The sequence below is a fragment of the Strix aluco genome, chromosome 4, assembly GCF_031877795.1.
Source record: "Strix aluco isolate bStrAlu1 chromosome 4, bStrAlu1.hap1, whole genome shotgun sequence".
Lineage (NCBI taxonomy): Eukaryota > Metazoa > Chordata > Aves > Strigiformes > Strigidae > Strix > Strix aluco.
Window position 1 is genome coordinate 125,728,914 of NC_133934.1, and position 20,808 is coordinate 125,749,721.

At 43.3% G+C, this 20,808-nt stretch overlaps 1 protein-coding gene across 1 annotated transcript; it reads right to left on the reverse strand.

Annotated features, from left to right (window-relative positions):
* Positions 1 to 4,118: 4,118 nt before the first annotated feature.
* Positions 4,119 to 20,132, reverse strand: PLD4 (phospholipase D family member 4). Its single transcript, XM_074820994.1, has 11 exons — positions 20,046 to 20,132; positions 17,028 to 17,117; positions 14,049 to 14,254; positions 13,566 to 13,749; positions 12,055 to 12,175; positions 11,562 to 11,689; positions 11,193 to 11,393; positions 10,660 to 10,799; positions 7,217 to 7,382; positions 6,102 to 6,198; positions 4,119 to 4,760 (listed from the first exon to the last, which is right to left on the reverse strand). Exons 1-11 carry the CDS (start codon positions 20,046 to 20,048, stop codon positions 4,552 to 4,554), a joined length of 1,545 nt encoding a protein of 514 aa, XP_074677095.1. The 5' UTR covers positions 20,049 to 20,132; the 3' UTR covers positions 4,119 to 4,551.
* Positions 20,133 to 20,808: the final 676 nt, after the last annotated feature.

Genomic DNA, 20,808 nt, shown 5'->3' on the forward strand with positions numbered 1-20,808 from the left:
TCTAATCATCTGTAGGTTGAGATGTTCTTCATTTCTATATCTTTGTAGTAGGCTTAAATATTCTAAAGAGAACTGCTAGCAGTTATTCTAAAGAGAACTCTAATTCTCTATGACGAGACTGTTCACATAAGTGTTAGACATGTTTCATTTATAGATGATAGATCCAAAATTACCACATCAGACAGTAACAACATATACCAGGACTGCGGAAAACATTGTGATCAAAACAGAAAAATTAAGTCCAGAAAAAGGCGATGTATGTAATAAAGGACATCTCATTCTAACAGCAGCTCTTATCTGCCTGCAAAGCAGCCTTCACATAAAATGTTTCTCAAGGTAGCATCCATTTACTTAGACCCACAAATAAGAGTCCACCTAGACAGTACTGCATGTAGGAGTCTGTTTCAAAGGTGACAGAATCAAGACAATTAAAATTGAGATCTGACAGCAATGACCACAGAGCAATAACCACTATGATGTTTTTAAAAGATTAATTTAGTTAAGGGAAGAGTAGTACAGAAAAGAAGCAGCAATAAAATCTTCCTTCAAAGAGGCTACTGTCAGCTTTGGGAAAGGTGAATGTTAGTGAAAAAACAAGCAGGTTAACAAGGTATTACCCAGAGATCAAAATGTGCAAGAAGCACAGACAGAAACCTGCAGAACATAGACATTTTGTGAACGGGCTGATTCTGACCCCACTTGTATACTTGAGATGCTCAGATTGTTCTTTTAACTGTGGTTTTCTTGACTTATTTTTTAACATCTGAAAAAGTGGACTGTTCAGCTAAACATCTATGTACAGTCTCCAGCCAAACAAACATACAACTGTGATCTGACATGCAAAAGAAGGTATAAATGCATTAAAGACACTCCCAGCTCGGTAATTTCTTGCATTGTTAAGACATGAATACATGTCTATTGGTTGATTATTTTGTTGTTCTATTTGAAGCAGGACTTCTGATATATCCTAAAGGCAAGACAGCCAAAAATAATCCTGAATGATAATACATATGAAGAAGAATAGACTAGACTAGACTCGACTAGAATAGAATAGTTCAATTGGAAAGGACCTTCCACTGTCATCTAGTCCAACAGTGTGATCACTTCAGGGCTGACCAAAAGTTAAAGCATGGTATTAAGGGCGTTGTCCGAATGCCTCTTAAACACTGACAGGCTTGGGGCACCGACCACCCCTCTAGGAAGCCTGTTGCAGTGTTTGATCACTCTCTCAGTAAAGAAATGTTTCCTAGCATCGTCTGAACCTCCCGTGATACAGCTTTGAACCATGTCCCGTGTCCTATCACTGTATACCAGGGAGAAGAGGAAGAAGACACCAGCACCTCCCTCTCCACTTTCCATCCTCAGGAAGCTGCAGAGCGCAGAGGTCTGTGAGTCAGTGCCCATGACAGAAGAGCTATCTTCCAAGGATTATGGAGATATTTATGACTGTCAAAAAATTAAGTGTACATTGATATAGCAGGTGAAAAATTTTCTAGGTACCTGGATGAAAGCAACAAGGGTATGATTTATCTGGAACAACTGGGAAAGGAAAATTCTTGGGTAACAGGGGGAAGAAATTGAAAACAAATAATACTAAAGCTTTTGGAACAAACTGGTGTCTAATGTATGAAGCCAGGTCACTTGGTAGTCCTGTCAGAACTCAAACCTATGGAGCCATCTGGGTTCTGTCTTGCTGTCATCTGCACTGCTGCCAGCACTGCAGCGGTCTCAGAACCAAGCGGTCTCAGAAATGAAACTGCTGAGAGGGCAGTGCAGCAGTTCTGCATGAAAGCCATACAGGCAAACTAGGGCTGGTTCACTTAAGTTGTACTCCATCATAACACAGGTACATGAGATGAGCTGATCAGAGGACAGTCTGCATGCTCAAGATCCAAACCAGCAATTTTTTCTAGACATGAATAAATGAATACCAAGACAAATCTAAACTGCCTGAAATAAAGCTAGAGAATCTATCCGAGGATAATAAATAGATGCTAATGAATACTACTAGAGGGCCCAGCTTACATTTAGTACAGTCCTTAGCTTGAAGAAATCACAACCTAAATGAAAGAGACAAGCAACAGGTGGGTGGATAAGGGCTATTATTAACCCTGTTTCATAAATGGAAAAGTGCTAAGAGACTCAAAGTCTGGTAATAATTTACACGCTATTCTACCTTTGTAATAGAGAACAAGTAAATTAGAATCAAGCTATGAAAGGGCCTAAAAGTCTCACAAGAAACCAGGGAGATAAACTCAAATTCCTCTTAGATCCAGTTCATTGTCTTAATTGTAAACACCTCCTTTATATGTGGCGGAAAAACAACGCACATGATGCTGGTAAAGAAAATAAAAGAGCACTCCCATAAACATCAATTTTCCTCTATATGAACCTTACCCCACGCGAGTCTTATATTACCAGAAGACAAGTCTCCCAGCTTGCCCAGAAACTGCCCCACTGAACAATTTATCCAGCACTGACAGATCGAGGCTCAAAAACCTCCTCAAAAAACAGTGAAAACAGAGCTTCGAGTGCCATCTAGAGGAGTGCCCTCCACTACAGAAAATAGTTTTGCTGGTTAAAGATGTAACTTCTCAGAAAGATTTTCCAACTGATCCACCATTCACCTGTGCTCACTGCACTGGGAAAAAATCTGTCCAATGTCGTTCTTGCATGCAAGTATTAATACAGCACATGGTCAGATTACATTTGTTGGTACAGGATAATAAACCTGTGAAATGGAGCTAGTGAAAACCAGCTGGGGAGGTTCTACTTTGCCAGAAATTTTAATTAATGAATGGAAATCTCAAAACATTAAGCAGCTTTTAGAAAGGAAATAGGGGAGGAGAGTGCTAAAAGCACCTGCATCTTCCTCAATATATTTGCACTTATGTGAATACTCACAAAATGTCAGTTTACTCACCTGTAAATGCAACTACATGTAGAAAAATCTGCCTTAATAACAACAAGCATTGATTTGTAATGATGAATAAAACAATCCAAGGACTCTTGGAAGGGTCTGGAAAAGACAGCTAAGGAGCACCCTGGAAACCAAAAAATGCAAAATTTGTTGGGAACATCTCCAAAAGACATGGGGAAAGGGTCTTATTTGTGTGGGGGTTTGTGTGTATTCACAAAGATATAAACCAGTCCACAGACAGACCATCACAGCACGTCCCTTTGTCATTCTCAGCACAGGGCAGGGATTCAAAAGCACCAAAACGCTTCCTCTGGAGGATGGGGAGGTTGCACCTTGAGGGGCAAGCCTGTACTCCTGCAACCCAGTGCTGTGTCTGTGTCAAGAGAGACAGCCTCAGAGCCAAAAGGCAACTGAATGAGGCCCTGCCAGGATGGGAATGAAGCCATGAGCTGCCACATGCCTTTCGGGGCTGGAGCGGTCCACAGCACTTTCAGAGCTCAGAGACAGGGTGCCAGGACAAGAGGTTTGCCTGACCCTTCTGTGGAGCCACGTTCTCTCACCTCTGTGGTGCATCAGTCTCAGAGCAAAAAGTTCACTTTGCAGCTTCATTTCCAATGTCAGGCAAACGTGCACAGCTCTGGGGAGGTTCACGGAGCTCCAGCCCAGTGTCACTCACACCGCTCCGTGGCTGGAGCACGTGCCTTGCTTTCCTTTTCTGTCAATTCTGAGAGTCACCCAGAACAGAGCCACTACGCAGGGGCAGATAAAGTCATAAGGCACCAGATGGCTCAGGGTTGTGGTCACTGCGTGATTGCAGAAGAAAAGGCAGGCCAGAAACAGAACGCTGGTCAGGACCAGCACAAGGACAGCCCTAAAGGAGCAAGGAAGCTCTCCAAGCACTGCCCACAGTGCAGGTGAGATGCCTTTGCCACACCAGCAGTCATGCAGCAGCTTTGCCCTGCTCCCCCCATCCTATTTGCTGCATGAGGCCAACGCACAGACATCCAAATATCCCCAGACACTCAGAGATCCAGGGCAGCTGAGCTGAGAGCTGGCCCCAAGATTTAAATCCCAGGCATTTAACTCTGGTAACTAGCCTCAACACTTAAATACAGGTATTTCCCTGTACCTCTAATTCCTATATTATTTTAAAAATCTGCCCTCACTATTATAGGTGATTACTTACATGGCTCAAATCTTAAAGTGGCCAGGAGTTTATTAAAAATATGCTTAAACACATGCAAGCAAACACTGTTAATGGAACATTAAGGTTGAAATACATAGCTTCCTAAGATAAAATAGCACAGCAACGATGATCTGCATCTCTGATGTATTAAGATCTGGTTGTATCTTCCCTGTTTTCTTTAATATCAGACAGCTTGTCACATAACATTGGATGCGTGTCATTAACTGGGATGAGGTAATCACACAAAAAAGGAAGTGTCACACACTGACTGATGGTTTTGCAGGTAGTCAGCCATGAAAAGTTCTCGCGTCATCAAACAATGTGGACACCGCGAGGAAGCGATTTCTCTGACAAAGACATGAAGAAGAAAACTCCTTGTTTTACATGGAGAACAAGATTCAAATGTATTTTTTGTTTCTATTTTAAATGTCTATTTCAATTCACTTCAGAGTCTGCCTCTCCAGTTACAGTCTTTCTGTCCCTGCACATCTTCCAGATTCACTGCATATTTGGAATTCCAGTCTCGCTCAAAAAGGTTTTTTAATTGTTCCTGGATAGGCAGTTGTCTTCTTTGCTGATTGGTTGAATTCTGTTTGATAATTAGACCCACGCCAGCTGTATTAATGAAGTAATCTTCTGACCAATTGGAAGTCCCTATGCAATGGAAAAGTAGCTAATTAGAAAACATTCATTTCCCAGTATTCTGTTTGATCTCCATACTTGTTAAGTCCACATTGCCTGGCTTCGTTAATTTGCTGTACAACTGCAAATCTCATTAGGACCAACGGAGCAGCAAAAATCAGGTCACCCCCTTCCTATTACAGGCCTCAGGTTTCGGAAAGTCAGTATTAACTGCAACCCTGAAGCTTCATAACCTTGTGATTCCTTACAGCCTGTGACAGAGATGCACAAATCTACTCATTATAAACATGGGAATAGAGTGCAACATTAGGTTATGAAGAGGGGTAAAAGCCATTGTTCGTATGGGTTTCTGTGTTTAAAGAAAAAAATCCTTAATGGCCTTAATTATCTTTACTTGTTAAAGGAAAACGAGGAGAAACTGCACCCTTGATCAATGAATCCTCGGGAGCTGTTCTGAGCTCAGTAGGCAAAGCCAGCTTTTAAACCAGACAAAGCTGTGAATCCAGCTGTAGACATTGTCCAGGCTCTCTCCAAAGCTACCACAATTCAGAAAATCAGACACTGTGAAAAACCACACATTTTATCACTTAGCACTTCTCTTGGTGTTCACCTTAGCCAGGAAAGTCTACTGTCAGCTCCAGAAGGTGCTTAGGCATGAAACCAAATTATCTGCATATTTGTCTTCAAAAGACAACTCAGTAAGAAACAAGTTGTACTAAAGGCAATTGGAGCTGCAAGTCCTCAGCCCATTGGAAGACTGGGCTACTTGCTGTTTTGCATTGTTTGGAGGATGAGCTGACTGAAATGACAGAGCCCTTTCACATTCCCTTTTTTGAGGGATCCTAATAAAGAGTGAAAAATAAGCACCATCCTGACTTTCAGGAACTGAGCAGCGATTGACATTACTGTTTTCTCATTTCCTTTCCTAGAGTTCTGTTCAATAAACAGTGCGTGGAATTAATTCCTCCCAGCAATTTATTTTTATTAAAGCACAATAACGTTATATACTAGAGCATCAGCTATCACTGCATCATTCTGAGCACACAGTCTGTGAAATTCCTGCTGTGCTTGTCACAGGCTGTGCACTCAGACTTGTCATGCTCTGTTCTTAATGGTTCACAATCATATGAAATAATCTCTTTCTTACTGAACTTGACCTACATTATTGTCTCCCTTTTACATCCCCACTTCTTTACCCAGGGCAGACATTCTGATAAAGCCATATACTTTGATATGTTTATCTGCCTTACATGGCAAAATGAGGTCTTTTTTGATATTGCAGCCCATCCTATCTCAGTCTCAGTCCCATAGATCTGAAGATACCGTAAGTGTTTGGAATAATGGAATACATACCAATATAGGCTACTTTATCTGTGACCATATATTTGTTGTGATTCACTCTCCCATGAGGAATATTTGTGTGATTCAGAACTGGAACAATGAAGAGTTTCTGGAGGGAGAGAAATTAAAAACATAAATAGAAATACCAGAGTGAGGAACAGACTGAATAATTGGACAATGCAGATTATCTATATTTCCAAAGAATAGAATAGTACAGAAAGAACAGAAGAGAATATTCCATACACTGTTATTAAATGTACCATAAAAGAGATTGTATTCTTATCCAAGAAAACTAATAAATAGTACTTCCACTATACATAAAATTGGTTAAGCAATTGAGATCAGATAAGGATAATGTTTGCTTCACAATGTTCCATTAGTGGCACAGCTATTATCATTACAGGGCAGACAATTAAATGCAGTTTTAGGCAGCTGTTTAATAGATCTGCATTTACCACTGATTGCTGCTCTTATTTTGTGCTAGAATGGGCTGATCACAGACACCATGGGTACTGCAGGCAACAATAATGCCTAACTTTTTGTGTTAACTTCCACTAAAATCTACATTTCTGTTCCCTTTTTTTTGGTAAAAAACATTCCTCCTTACTTCTGTGACTTCCCTCTGTTATGGTAACTGCATCATGTTGGGAGCTTCCACACTATCCCCACTCCACTTTGTGCATTCCAGCCTAGTGCCTATGGCCTGTGTGTAATACGTAGTGTTCAAAAATGGGTCCATTTGTATAGGCTCTCAGTTGTAAAAAACTGATAGTAATTAGACCCATTTAAGATTCTTCATATAGGAAAAGGTCTATGAGAAGAGCACTAAGTTGTCATGTAAACTGTTACTGTCACGGTGCTCAGCAAAAGTGACTGCCTGGATAATGTTGCAAGTGCTGCAGCCAGGCACATCCCTTGATGTCACTACTTGCTTGCAATAGCTGCTACCTCAAAGATTATCTCTTGGGCTTTATTTTCTCAAGGACCCAAAACAGTTGCTGCAACAATGGACAATCTTCTTCTCTAAAACCTGATACTTGCACACACAACTGGGATCTTAGACTCAAAGATCAGTGTGGGGCCCATATCCTCAAGTTGTCTTCCTAAAATCAGGTTTCTTAGCATACCACGTCGACACTGATGTGGGCATGTGGGTTGTTGAGAGCACGCAGGGACCTCAGATAGTAGAGCATGGCTGGGTCAGAGTGGGTCCAGCAGCTGACCAGAAGCCGGATTTGTACTCTGTAGTTGAAAGCTGCACGTCTCAGAGCATTGTCAATGGCTGGCCAGTATCTAGAGAAAAGTAGGTGGGTGGAAAAAGGGGTATTTTTGAAACTGTTCAGTAGAAAACTATGACAATAAACTGAGAATACAAGTGATGCCATGCACAGGTGGAATCTTGAATGTCTAGTAAGAGGAGCACTTGTGCCTTCACTGGAGATATAAATAAGATTTCTGCTTTCTACCCAGCCAGTTCTTTTCAGAGTGTGTTTTGAGACCTCCAGTCTCTGCCAAATCGGGTTGAAATTGATTAAAAAGTTTAAAGCTCAGTAAAATGCATGTACACAGATACACATACAGCATGGTGCCATCATGCTCATTTCCTCAGGAAATTAAAAATAGCAATAACAACTTCAATGTAAATCCAGATCATACAGCACGAAGTAAAAAGGACAAAGCCCAGAGGAAAGCTTAAGAAGCATTTTGCAGAATAGAGCCGTTTTGGGATCCTGGAGGCTGTTTCTAGTGTCCGCAGTGGTCCTGTGCCATCAGCCAGAATGGACAGGCTCTATCCCTCTCCATCTTTCCTTGCCCTCTTTAGTCTGCCGTGTGCCCCCGAGGTGACAAACACAGCTGTGCTCTTGTGAACACGGGGCTGCCCATTTTCCTGACACTTGTGTTGGCAGCAGCATTGGGGAAAATTTTTTAAATCCTTCACCCAGCTACACAGCCATAAGAGCTGGACAATGTACATCCCAGGACTAGTAACTCCAGAAGCCCATGTAGCATTTTCATTCTGTAGATCCTAACGAGTGCTGCACGGAAGAAGATAAGCATCTTTAGTACAGATTGGAGGACTGATACAGAGAAAGGTCTGACACTCGCTCACAGTCCCATGAGCAATGGTGAATTCATTTGCCTAACTTACTCCTTTTGGTCTTATGTACAAAGGACTGAATTCTCTAATCCTCCCACACACATTGTTCTATCGTGATCAACAGACCAGCCATGTGCTTTCAGACTCAGGCTGACTTGTAAATCCTAAAAAACCTTAAAAAACATGCTATTTAGAAATGCTGGTTTTGAACAGTTTCCATTTTTTAAATATATCAGTTTCTAGTTGATTAACACTTAGGCATTAAGACAGCAGCTTTGTTCCCTCTGCCTCAGCTGCTGGAGGAACCTAACCTGAACTAATCAGCCTCAATTCATTGCACTACAGCTGGTTGCTGTGGAGATAGCCCGAGGCCCCATGCCACTTTCCCTAGGCCTTTCAAACTCTTGTTTGCATCTGATCAGGCCCTAGTTGTCACAAATGGTGGATTAAGGCTTCAGATGAAGAATGAGGAGTATTAACACACTCATTCCTAAGGGGAAAATAGCCTTCTGTAAACCTGTTCTTAGCTAAAAGCAGGAGATGAGAAACCCAGAGATTCAACCATAAAACATAGAAACTGAAAATCCTCTAAGCTCTTTGATTTATAAAAAATATCCTCAAACTGGAAGCTAGTCTTTGACAATTTGTTTCAAGGACAGTGGAATTAGCTGTGTCTATCTATTATCCTACATTCTTCCTGCTAACAAACACATGCCCAGCTGAACAACAGAGGCTTTACACAGTCATGCCACAGGACATGATGCACAGCATAATTCTGGCTAAATGGCAACCTAGAGCTCACCCTACTCTTTCCAAGCCATGTTGTACATAATTATTTTTCCTGAACTTCTTTCTCAGTCAGATTATTTAGATGATTGGAAAACTCAGAAATGTTATAAGCAGATAATACTCAGAGCACTTGGTTGCATGTAAACATCTTAATTCCAGCATATCTAAGAGGATTTGGAGTCTTAGCAGTTTCCCCATGACTGACTAACTTTCTGTGTTACTCAGATTTGAGTTGATGTGCAGAGTCTGCATAATTCTGCTGTGACCTTGGGCAGCCCACTGGAGCCATGGCAGTGGTCCACCACACACAATTTGTTCACTCCAGATCAGCACTACCACCATCTCTTTGAGAGCTGATGCTGCATGCATCCAGCACGCTTCAGGAATTTGCATGTCCTTAGATGGATGATAAAAAAAGGATAATAAAAGCCCAGAAGTTTCTTTTAGAAACTGTTCAAGCTATCATTGCAGATCTTGACAAGGACAGTTAAGAATCATCCTCTAAACTATGGGTCAAGTATGGCAAACAGGCAGTAGAGCCAGAAGGAAGAGTCTTCAGATGTAAAGAACAGAAAGAAACAGAAGCAGAAGAGGAAAGCAAAAAGCAAAAGAACAAATACAGGCTGGGTGATGAGGGGATTGATAACAGCCCTGAGGAGAAGGACTTGGGGAATTAGTGGATGGAAAACTTACTGTGAACCAGCAATATGTGTTCACAGCCCAGAAAGCCAACTGTGTCCTGGGCTGCACGAAGAGAATTGTGTGGAGGGTGATTCTCCCCCTCTACTCCACTCTCATGAGACCCCACCTGCAGTGCTGTGTCCAGCTCTGGGGCCTCCACTATAAGAAACACATAGACCTGCTTGAGCGGGTCCAGAGGAGGCCACGAAGATGATCAGGGGGCTGGAGCACCTCCCCTGTGAGGACAGGCTGAGAGAGTTGGGGTTGTTCAGCCTGGAGAGGAGAAGGCTTCAGGGAGACCTTGTAGGGGCTTTCCAGTACCTGAAGGGGGCTACAGAAAAGATGGTGAGGGGCTCTTTATCAGGGAGTGTAGTGATAGGATGGGTAATGGCTTTAAACTGACAGAGGGCAGATTTAGATTAGATATAAGGAAGAAATTCTTCCCTGTGAGGGTGGTGAGGCCCTGGCACAGGTTGCCCAGAGAAGCTGTGGCTGTCCCCTCCCTGGGAGTGTTCAAGGCCAGGTTGGATGGGGCTTTGGGCAACCTGGGCTAGTGGAAGGTGTCCCTGCCCATGGCAGGGGGGTTGGGACTAGATGGTATTTAAGGTCCTTTCCAACCCAAACCACCCTATGATTCTATGAATATTTTCTCTGAAAAGTCTGATGTCAGATATATTTCTGCTGTTCCCATTCTTCTCTCTATCCATAAAGCTGCTCTGTTGTATTTTGAAGGGAGCTGTACCTGACTGTCCCTAGTCTGGCACTTCAGTTTCTTGCTCTGTGAAGAACGCAAGAGGCTGCTTTAAAAGGCTAGCGAAGCACATGGGTAGCATTGGATACCATCCTTCCTGTAGCATCAGTGTTTGCTCAGTCCACAAGGCAGTCATGAGTGCAGAGCAAAGCCTCAGTTCTCTCTGAATATTTTCTTTGCAGAAGGGGGGAATAGTATATTTTTCCTTTAAGTAGTGCAGTCAACTGATTTGCTCAGGATTAAAATTGTACCTTTCTGGATGAAGAAAACGGCTGGTAGGGAAATATTCCATAACAGAAACATAGACAAATTTCTGTGCCTCACTGATAATACTGATTATAGCAAAGAGGTCATGGGTGCGACCTTCTGGACAAAATGCTGGAGGAGAAGCCTGTAAAGAAGAAAACACACAGGTCAGTGATTTCATCCTTTTTTCTGTCAGACTGAGATTCATTTGTATTCAGATTTGTTCAGTTTTCATTACAATAGCACAAAGCACTTGAGGTGGACCACTATCATTCCTCGTGCTTTCCGTGTCTTCATGGGTCAGATACTTATTGATATATTGAGCCCACAGGTGATTAAAGCAAACGTGCACCCTGTTCTGGCCATGCTACCTGGCAGCCGAAGCTGGGTCAACCCTTATTCCTTGAGTAGTTCCAGAGAAACCTGTTGAATTATTATCCAACTGAAACACAGGTAACTGAGTACCACCTAAGAAATCTTTCTTGCCAATGCTTAGACATAGTTTATGATCTATCATGTTATTTTAAAACATACTTACAGAAAAATAGGCTTTTGTTAAGATTCCATTAAATTCTACTTCCAGAGGCTGATGTTTGTTAATGTGGGTAGAATAATTATGAGGCCAAGGGAATGGGATGGTAGCATTAGCGTGTCCAAGATCCCAGTAAGTAGTAAACGTTTTCCAGAGGTCTTTTGCCAAGCAGCTGCAGTTGTGTATCACAGCACCAAACTCTTTCACCTGCAAGGAGAGAAAGCTGTGTCACAGCCCCAGAAAGAGCCACCTCCAGGGGTTTCTTTGCCATTTCTCCCACTCAGACAATATAATACATCATTATGATTTTTCTCTGTTATGTGCTAGAACATGAAATTGCCTCTGGATTTTTGAATATGCAGCAGCAGAGCTTACCTGAGATAAAGATCTCCAGTCCATATTTGCGCTACCAATATATATGTGTTTCATGTCTACAATCCAGAATTTGCTATGCAACACTCCTCCTGTCAAATGTCCGAAATCAACCTTTTTTACATGAGCCCCTGAAGAAAGATGATGAGGGGGAAAAAGTTTAGATACAGCATTGAGATGGTAATCTATACTGCTCCACTGACATCCAGAATATGTCTGGATGTCCAATACGTGCAGCCAGTAATACCTACTGAAATTCACAACCAGTCATTCCTGGGAATACAGTAACTTGCAAAAATATACAAAACGTGAACATTCAGAAAAATTTTTAAGGGCATGACAACATACACAGAAATCATGAACTAGTGAATATGTAGTTCTTGTCCTGTGAACCCATGCAAGCACCACGTCAGAATAGGCCTTGGAGACCAGTTTCTCTAAGATGTCTTTTTGCACTGCTGAAGTTCTGAGTGCATCACTGAAGTGAGATAATTACCTTTTTCCTCTAAAAGCTCAAGGTCAGTTGAATTTGTAGCCAAAGTTGGCATACTTGCTGCAACATACACAGAGACATTCTCTGCGAGTAATCTCTCAAACCTCTTCAGAATATCTTCACCCTGCATGGTACATTGTTATTTTTTATATTTTGTTGTAGAACATTTAGTAAGATATATGCAAGTACAATATTACTAATGGATTCTTCCTTTGAAGAACCCCAACACCAGGAAGGTCAGAAATTTCACCTATTTCAGGAGTGTTTCAAGTAGAGAAAAAAGAGAAGAAAGATTCTGATCCAATGTATGAATTAAAGTTTATTTTCTATCATGTAATGCTATTAGATATAAGGTTTAAAAGTACAACCACAAACATCCCAGACTTCAGAGGTGAATGCCCCAGTGAAGATCAACTGCTGGATGCTGATGCTTCATAGATATGCTGTGTCATTTCACCCTGAGGATAAAAGTAACAGAGACTGTCCTACTCTGAGCTGTCTAGCAGAGACAGGGCTCAGCCTTACATCTGTCACTTTTACTTCTTCTCACATGGAGGAAATGAGTCATCTTACAACACCAGAAGCACCTGGGGAGGAATACAAGGAGAGAAGTTCCCAAAAGCCCATGAGGACAATGAGGAAGGTGTGCCAGGAGGGAGGCAGAGGCTCGGCCCACTGTACTAAACAGGCCAGCATCTGGTCTAACAGCAAATGGCACAATTCCTGATACATGACTAAACTTCATACCTGCCTGACATAGGGTGGCCTTGTCCCTTCTACTTTTCAGAACAGTCCCCCAGACCCTGCTCAGGATTGCCTGGGAGGTTGCCAGCTGCCACAGGCCGAGAGAGCCAAGGGACAATTAAACATGATGGACGGTTGCAAGGTGAGCCTGTGCCGTGGCCTCTGTCATTTACTTTTGGTGGTGGAGCCAGAGAGGCCCCGCAGGAAGCCTGGCTGCACAGGGTACCCAGGAGGACAGCCCTGCAAAGGAGAATGAATGTCTTAAGCTGCTGTCAAATGGCATGGTTCAGGGACACCTGCAAAACAGGTGAATGCAGATGCTGTGTCTGTACATGGGGGAGAAGCAGCCTCTGAAGCAGTCAGAATTCCAACAGACTTTGCTTCCTGGCACTTCCAGCTAGCCAGTGGGAACTGGCATGTTCACTTGTGTATATGGGATCCTGTAGGCTCTTCAGCCATGCCACTGGCTGCCCCTACCACAGGCTGACCATCTGCAGAGTAAGTGAGTGTGGTTTTGAGGCTGACCTCTGGTTGCTCTTAAAACATAGCATAGAAATATTCAGAGACATGGGCAGAGCCCAGGTGGAGTCTAACTTGACTGGAGGAGGAAAGTTGGTGTGCTGCTTCAGATCAGCATGGAAACCCTCTCTGGATTTGCAGGAAGAGTCAAGCAATGTCTCTGGGAGACAGACCACACAGTCAATCTGTCATGTGTCATGTGTACATGAGGCATACAACCATAGATGTCCTTGTCATTGATTTTCTCCTACCTGCTTGGAAGATGAATCATTGACGTTGATATCCTTCCCAGTAAGAGACCAATAGTAAGAAGCCACATGAATTCTTTCCTGGGCTAGATCAAGGAGTTTCATCCAGGCTTGGTACAAGGGTTTGGCTGCAGTGCTATTTATCTCAAAAGGTAAGTCATAAGGAACATTTTCCACAAGTTCAAAGCTGCAATGGCAATTGTATATTGTGAAGCAAGTGACTGTGACCCAAGCAGGAAACCAAGCACCTGTCAGGCCATACAGTTGGCCATTTTGCACTTCAACCTCAAAAGTAAACAAGCTGAGCTGGACAAAAAGCTGGGAGTACTCTCTATCCCCATTTTTTATAGCCAAGCATGTATCATACATTACTCTCCCAAATCCAGCAGAATAGCTTCTCAGTAGCCATTCTGAGCTTTTCATTTTACCATCCTAAAGACGAGGAGAAAAGTAACCCCCTGGGGCTGGATGTTGGGCCTGGTTTACCTGCACGAGTCATTGGATCTATTGGTGTCCTCCTCAATTATTGTGGTTGCCGGGAGATCTCTGTAGAGTCCTTCTTCCTCCTCCAACTCTTTGTAAATGCTGGCAACTGCTTCTTCTCCTTTAGGATCAACCATACTGTCCACTCTCATGAAGTAAACAGCCATCAGGACAAGACCAAGTATCAAAATTGCCCCTAAGATTTGAAACTAGAACAGAATCCAAATAGGAGAACATTTAAGTGATCACCAAGTCACCAATACACCAGCTGATGAATGACTACCTATTGGAGGTGAGTAAATCACACTCTTTGAATAGTAATTTTGCTTTCAGCTATGGGCAGACAGTATTCTTAGATACACCACTGAAAGTGAGGATCACAAGCCACATAGCGGTTGGTTTATGTGAGGACCATGATTTTAGTTTTGGTTTAATTTTTCCTGTGCCAACATAACAAAACCCTGCTTTTTCCCAAACCTTATGATTAGTTTAGATCATAAGTTATGACCATTAGTGATGATGAGCTGCAGGAGGCAGTGAGAAGGCTGTGTAGTATCAGGGAGGCTGAGAAGGAGTTAGATAGCTGGTTCCAAGTGCAGTATGCAGTGGACCCACAACCCACAGCCAAACAGCCAGAAACTCCCCCACCTGCACACACAGAAGGGAGGGAGCCCAATAATGCAAAAGAATGGAAGCTTGCAACGGCAAGGACCTGCAGGAGGAAGAGATTTCCCCTGAAGCCTGAGGTGCCCTCGCAGAACCACTTCACCGCTCTGCAGACTGAAGAGAAAAGACCCATCACATCAGGAGAGATGCTGAAGCTGAGGAAGGCAGCCCAGTCTGCTCCCCATATAACAACCAGCACAATGAAGAGAAGGCGACGGGTGACAGCGGTAGGTGACTCTTCTGAGAGGTGCGGGGGCACCGTCTGCCGACCTGGCGCACTCTCGAGAGCTGTGCTGCTTACCGGGGGCTCATATCAGGGATGTCACTGAGAGATTGCTGAGCCTCATGCAGTCCCCTGACTATTATCTGCTGCTGTTGTTTCACATGGGCACCAATGATACAACCAGAAGCAGTCTGAGGAGTATCAGGAAGGGTTACAGAGCCCTGGGAGCGGCAGTAAGGGACTTTGGAGCACAGTTAGGTTTTTCATCAGTTCTCCCAGTCAAAGGGAAGGGGTTTGAAAGGGCGAGTTGAATCTGGCAAATCAACAATTGGTTACAGGAGTGGTGCCACAGCCAGGGGTTTGGCTGCTTAGACCATGGGACTCGCTTTGAGAAACCTGTTCTACTGGGGGCTGATGGAGTCAGAGAAGAGGAAAAGCATCTTCAGTCATCGACTTGCCAAGCTGGTGAAGAGGGCTTTAAACTAAAGTTGCCAGGGGAGAGGAACCTCAATCTATCCCACTCCTACCAGCTTAATGTCAGTGCTGGCAATAGATGTCCAGAACCTGGAGGGGGGTCACAGAGAGGCTGTGGCTGCCCCCTCCCTGGCAGTGTTCAAGGCCAGGTTGGACGGGGCTTTGAGGAACCTGGGCTAGTGGAAGGTGTCCCTGCCCATGGCAGGGGGGTTGGAACTAGATGATCTTTAAGGTGCATTCCAACTCAAACCATTCTATGATTCGACATTTATTAGCTTAATTTTAGTACAAGAGAAATAGGTGTTCAACAAAATTTCTACCAACATCAAAACAAGGAAATCTGTAACAGAAGATTAGCTGTGGGATCAAGCCCAGCACTACCATAAAGTTCATGAAGTTGGGGAGAAAAAACAAGACCGAAAATGTCAGAAGAATAAGGACATTTTGTGGTTTCTGAACATGGTCTGGTTTTGTCTTCTAACTTAAACCTCACTCAAGTGAAACTACACAAATCCACATGGCAAATGAACAGTATTTCCTTGTCATTCTAGTGTGATGAGTTAGCTTCATTTCTCTTTTTATGTACTTCCTTTCTTTTCCTGAACATAGATGAAAACAAAAAAATAGCCTGGCCACCTGGTATATCCAGATCTGGAGTCCAGCCACTCGCATACTGAAATGTATAGCACTGGGCTCTATACGTTGCCCTATAACTGAGGAGGAAAGGACAGGCACCAGGGCAGATCCATCCTCCCAACAACTATCATGTCTGGCTCCTGATGGCAATTCTTGGGAGCTGGGACCATCCACCACCCTGTGATAGGCAATGTGCACTTCAGATTTGAGCTTTTGAACCTCCAGGCAGGAGAACCGAGTCTGGGAGTGGTCATGAGGCTGTAGCTATAAATGTGAGCTCCCAAAAGGGAACATACAAAAATTACACAGAAACCAGTTGCCTCTGAAAGTATCTTATTTCAATTTCTATGTGGATAAAGATTCTTACTTTTCATTTTCTATGCTTTTCTCAAGATCTACAGTGCTGCCATCAATTTCAGGCAGATTTGAATGAGAAAAACATTTTTAAACTATTTAAATTTTTGCCCTTTGGCTTGTTCTCCCTCTCACTGAGGGCAAAAAAAATCCCACCAATTTTTAACAGTTCTGCATTTCATCCCATGGACACATTGGTAAGACTTAAACATCACATAGGGTTTAGAAGATATTTCTAAGGTAGGAGATCTATTTTGAAATCACATCTTGGCTGTCACCATGCTCTACACTGTGATGTCCAGTGTATGCTGTGATGTCTAGGCTTGCTGAATAAATACATAAAAGCTGTGCTAATGGTGGAAGTGAGGTTATTTGTATGAGCAAAGTTTACTGTCCTGAGTCAGGGCTCCACGATTAGGCTCCACACTACTCCCTCTCGGCAAGGTTTGATCAGCCTACCGGATAAATCAATGAGGATTTTGTCACTCACTTGTTTACAAATAGGATCAAAACCTACTCAGATTTCTAAAACAGCAATAAAATCATTCTTCTTAATCTGCTATTTCTTTTCTGAAATGTCAGTGTAATCTCAGCTCTTGTAAGCAAATGTAGTGTATCCCAATAATTACCGTTTTGACGCCTTTTTGATTGTTCACGCTTAATTTCATCTTGGAGGACTCATTAAACATCAGGGAAGTTTTTAACGCTTTTTTCACAATCTGAAAAACAGAAATGTATGCAAGGGGAAAAATGAAGCTTTATGACAACATTTGTATAAAGCCAGTTACAGACTAAAAATGCAGGTTACTGCCATTCCTTTATATAGCGCTCTGAGATTTAAGTAGGGATCTGTGCAACATCCTCACTGTATTATTGGTCTTGAATGACATTAAAAGATTCCAAAATGAGAGGGAGAGAAAGGTCCCTGCATTTTTTCCCTGGTTCTGTCTACACACAAAAATCACTGCAGTAATTAATGTGTAAACAACTGCATCACTGCCTCTTCAACTTACCCCACTTCAACGCTCACTTTTTTCCTGTTGCAAGCTAACTTATTTGCCAACAAGCAATAATTAAGCATTGAAGCCATGGGTGATAGTGTACAGCATCAATGTCATGCTGTGTGTGACTGTATTAGGCTCCCACTCTCTTCCTATGCCTGTGAGTTGTCTTCAATGCCAGTATCTCTTCCAGAAGGGACTCTGTTAAGTGGACAGGGACCAGGACAAAATATAAACTCCTCTTCTCTGTTGCAACCATGACCGTAGAAAGTAAGTTAACGTCTTTTCCTCCTCAGACAGTATTGCTCCAATCTTGTGTTATCACCAACAGAGGCAACCACAAAAGCAAATACCAAAATATGCTGAATCTCAAAGCAGATAGTAGGGCAGGGGTAGTTGGCCACTCGGCTGTTTTGCCTTCTCCAAAGGTCAAACCAAAAACTCCACACATGCCCAATGGGTCATGAATCATCCCTGCATCAGCAGAGCTGAATTTACCCCATAGGAGTCAGCTGTCATTTTTCGTGCTCAGAAGCAAGAAGCACATCCTGGAGTGTGGTAGATTCCAAAAGGTGCTACCAGATGATACCATCACCTGTCCAGTCCCCAAGCAACTGCTTCCTACCCCTGAGCCACTGGGTGTTTGCAGCCTGGAAGACAAACACGCTGTAATGGTATCAGATACGCAGTTGCTCTGTGGGTGGCCACACTCAAACAGGTTTTAGGTAGGAAGGATCCTGCCAGGCTTGTCCCATCCATCTTGCCATATGTTCACATCTACTGTCACCTGAACCGGATGGGCTCACGGTGTCTGCCCTCCCACACCAGTAAGACCCCATGGCCACACACGTCCCACGCTGTGTCCAGCTCCCGCCCACTCCACCTTTCTGTACGGATGCTGTGACCGCATGGCGCAGGCAGGAGTTGGACACAGCATGGACATAGCCCCAAAGGCTTCTTGTGGGACCCGACTCACAAGAATTAGTGGGGCTGAACCAAAGAGGTGGAGAATGTTTTGGGAGACAAGGGAGGTGGATCTGAAACAGGGACTTGGGGAATGCAGAGAGGGATGTGAAAAGAGAGGACCCAAGGTGAAAGAGCAGGCAAGGGAGAATGAGAAAGATGGAGGGGGAAGAAAACGTATGAACAAGCATGCTTAAAAGCATGCTAGAGCTGCAGAGATGAAAGCTAAGTTTCTGTTTCAGAGTCTGCCTGTTGTTATTATCAGCTGCCCCCAGATTCAGATACAGGCTTTTACACTAGAAATAGTTATAAATGCTGGCAGGTAAACACCCATTCTCCCAGCCTCAGAGAAACTGGGCTGCTGCTGGTAGTGAAGGACAACAAGCCATTCCCTGGTGAATGTCAGGTCCCCATGCCCTTGAAATCTCAGTTCATGCTTTAAGCACAGTACAAAGACATGGTGTCTTACCCCAAAGAGCTTACAGCCCAAGCACGGAGCGGAGATATAACACACCATGCACAGAAAGCTATGTGACAGCAACACATCATTCCCCCCTTGAGAGAAATACCAACCCAAAAAACTTAGTGGGAACAAAAGGAGGAGAGAGCAAGAGAGAAGCAGCTAAGGAGTTTGGTAGGAAACTGAGGCAAAGGGATTTTAAAGGAGGAGGAGGAGAAAGGCTGCTGAAAAACAACAGCAGCAGCCCCTCAGCCTAGGCCAGGAGAGCCCAGTGACGTTGCAGGTCACACTCCGCAGCTCACTGCTTTGGCTGTAGCTGTCCCAGCCAGCTGGGCTATCCAGTAACAAACAGCCCCCCAGCTGCCCCGCATAGTGCTTGTCACAGAACCAGAGCTTGAGGGGTATTGTCTTGCCCCTCTGCCCCGCAAAGCTGAAGTGCTCCCCACAAAACCTTTGTCAACCCAAGCAGTGTTTTGGTAAGGAACTGCAGCTATAGGTGCACTTACAGCCATGTGATGTCTTCAGAAGCGTGGAGCTTATGAGAAACAACTTGTTTCAGTTCTCTTTTTCATCAACAGTTACAAAATGGCTTCAAAAAGCGGCATTTCTCTTCAAATATGAAAGTGAACAGATCTCATATGTGCCATAATAGAGTCATCTACCCCTTGGTTCAGACAAAATCCTTCCTGATATCTTTGACTGGTAATGGGTTAGATTCCCAGCTGCTATATAGAAATCATGAGAACTGCACTAAAATATGCCATTTAATTTTCAAGAAAGAAAACATTACAGACTCAACCAGAATTCTTACTAAGAATATTGCAGCTAGTCAGTAATTAACTGCGGCTCCCTCTAAGCTTTCAGGGCTTTACTAGCTGCCAATTTTAATGACTAAATTTAATCCAAGAGCAATAAATACAAGTGCTGCTTAGTGTTGCTTCACACACTGGATCACAAGCTAATACCAACCTGCTGAGTACACACAGGAGACTGTTGTTTATAACATTAGGCCGCTTTCTCCCTGCCCACAAATAACTTTTGTTACTTCTTTTCTCCATCATCATCAAATTGTTTCAGATTTGGGATTTCAAATATGAGGATGAGACTTTTCAGTAGACAAAATCCTCCCCAGAAGCTATTTGAAGTTCCTCAGATGAACAAAGTGCATTCATCTCTCCACGATCACCCCTCAACACTCTCAAGATGATGGCAAATGTACTTACCATCCTGGAAGACCTCCTCCTGTGTGGATGTCCAACTGTAGTCAGATGTGACCCCCAACTCTACTTAAAAGAGGCAGTGCTTTTCACCAGCAGAATTATTTTGGGTTCTTCTGTTTTTTTCCTCCTTCTGCTGCAGATTACTTCCTCTTAAACACTGAGTTTCACAACACACAGACAGAGTCCCAAGTTCTCATCTAGTTACTACTCAGTTGTTAGACTCCAGGTCCTGATCTCCACCTATTTGGCATAATTTTCTGCAGTGCTAGACCTGGCTCAAACTCTATTGAATGGCAAAGTTTCTCACTGCCTTCAGTGGTGTAAGATCAGAGCCTAGATCAGCTCGAGAAGACACTGGTTGAAAGGACCACTCAGCTTCAGTGCAGTTTGCATCCCAGACATGACAGCGTACTCACTGCTTCACTCTTAACCCACCAGAAGCTTAATTTTAAACCAAGGAACAAACCCTCCAAAACTGTCTCTCTACCCAGTTCCTCCTGCAACCACTCTCCTGCCCAATCATCCTCGGACAAACATAGGGAACAAACTAGCTCCTTTGAAATAATACAGCTTTTGTCGTAAACAAACGGTATTTGTAATTTGCAGTGACATTGCTGAGGAAGAAAGTTACATGCAATGTTGAGTTTGAAGCAGCTTCTAAGAAATTATGTCTACTGTAAAAATCCAAAGGCTGCACCTCTGTCGACACAAGGCAATATGGTAATGCTGCTGTTATTCTCCAGGCAGTCGCTCCATCCTATTGAAC

Coding starts and splice junctions, on each gene's coding strand:
- PLD4 (XM_074820994.1), bottom strand. Junction 13,750..14,048: donor AGATCCAATGACTCGTGCAG/GTAAACCAGGCC, acceptor TTGCCATTGCAG/CTTTGAACTTGTGGAAAATG. Junction 12,176..13,565: donor ATGATTCATCTTCCAAGCAG/GTAGGAGAAAAT, acceptor TGTACCATGCAG/GGTGAAGATATTCTGAAGAG.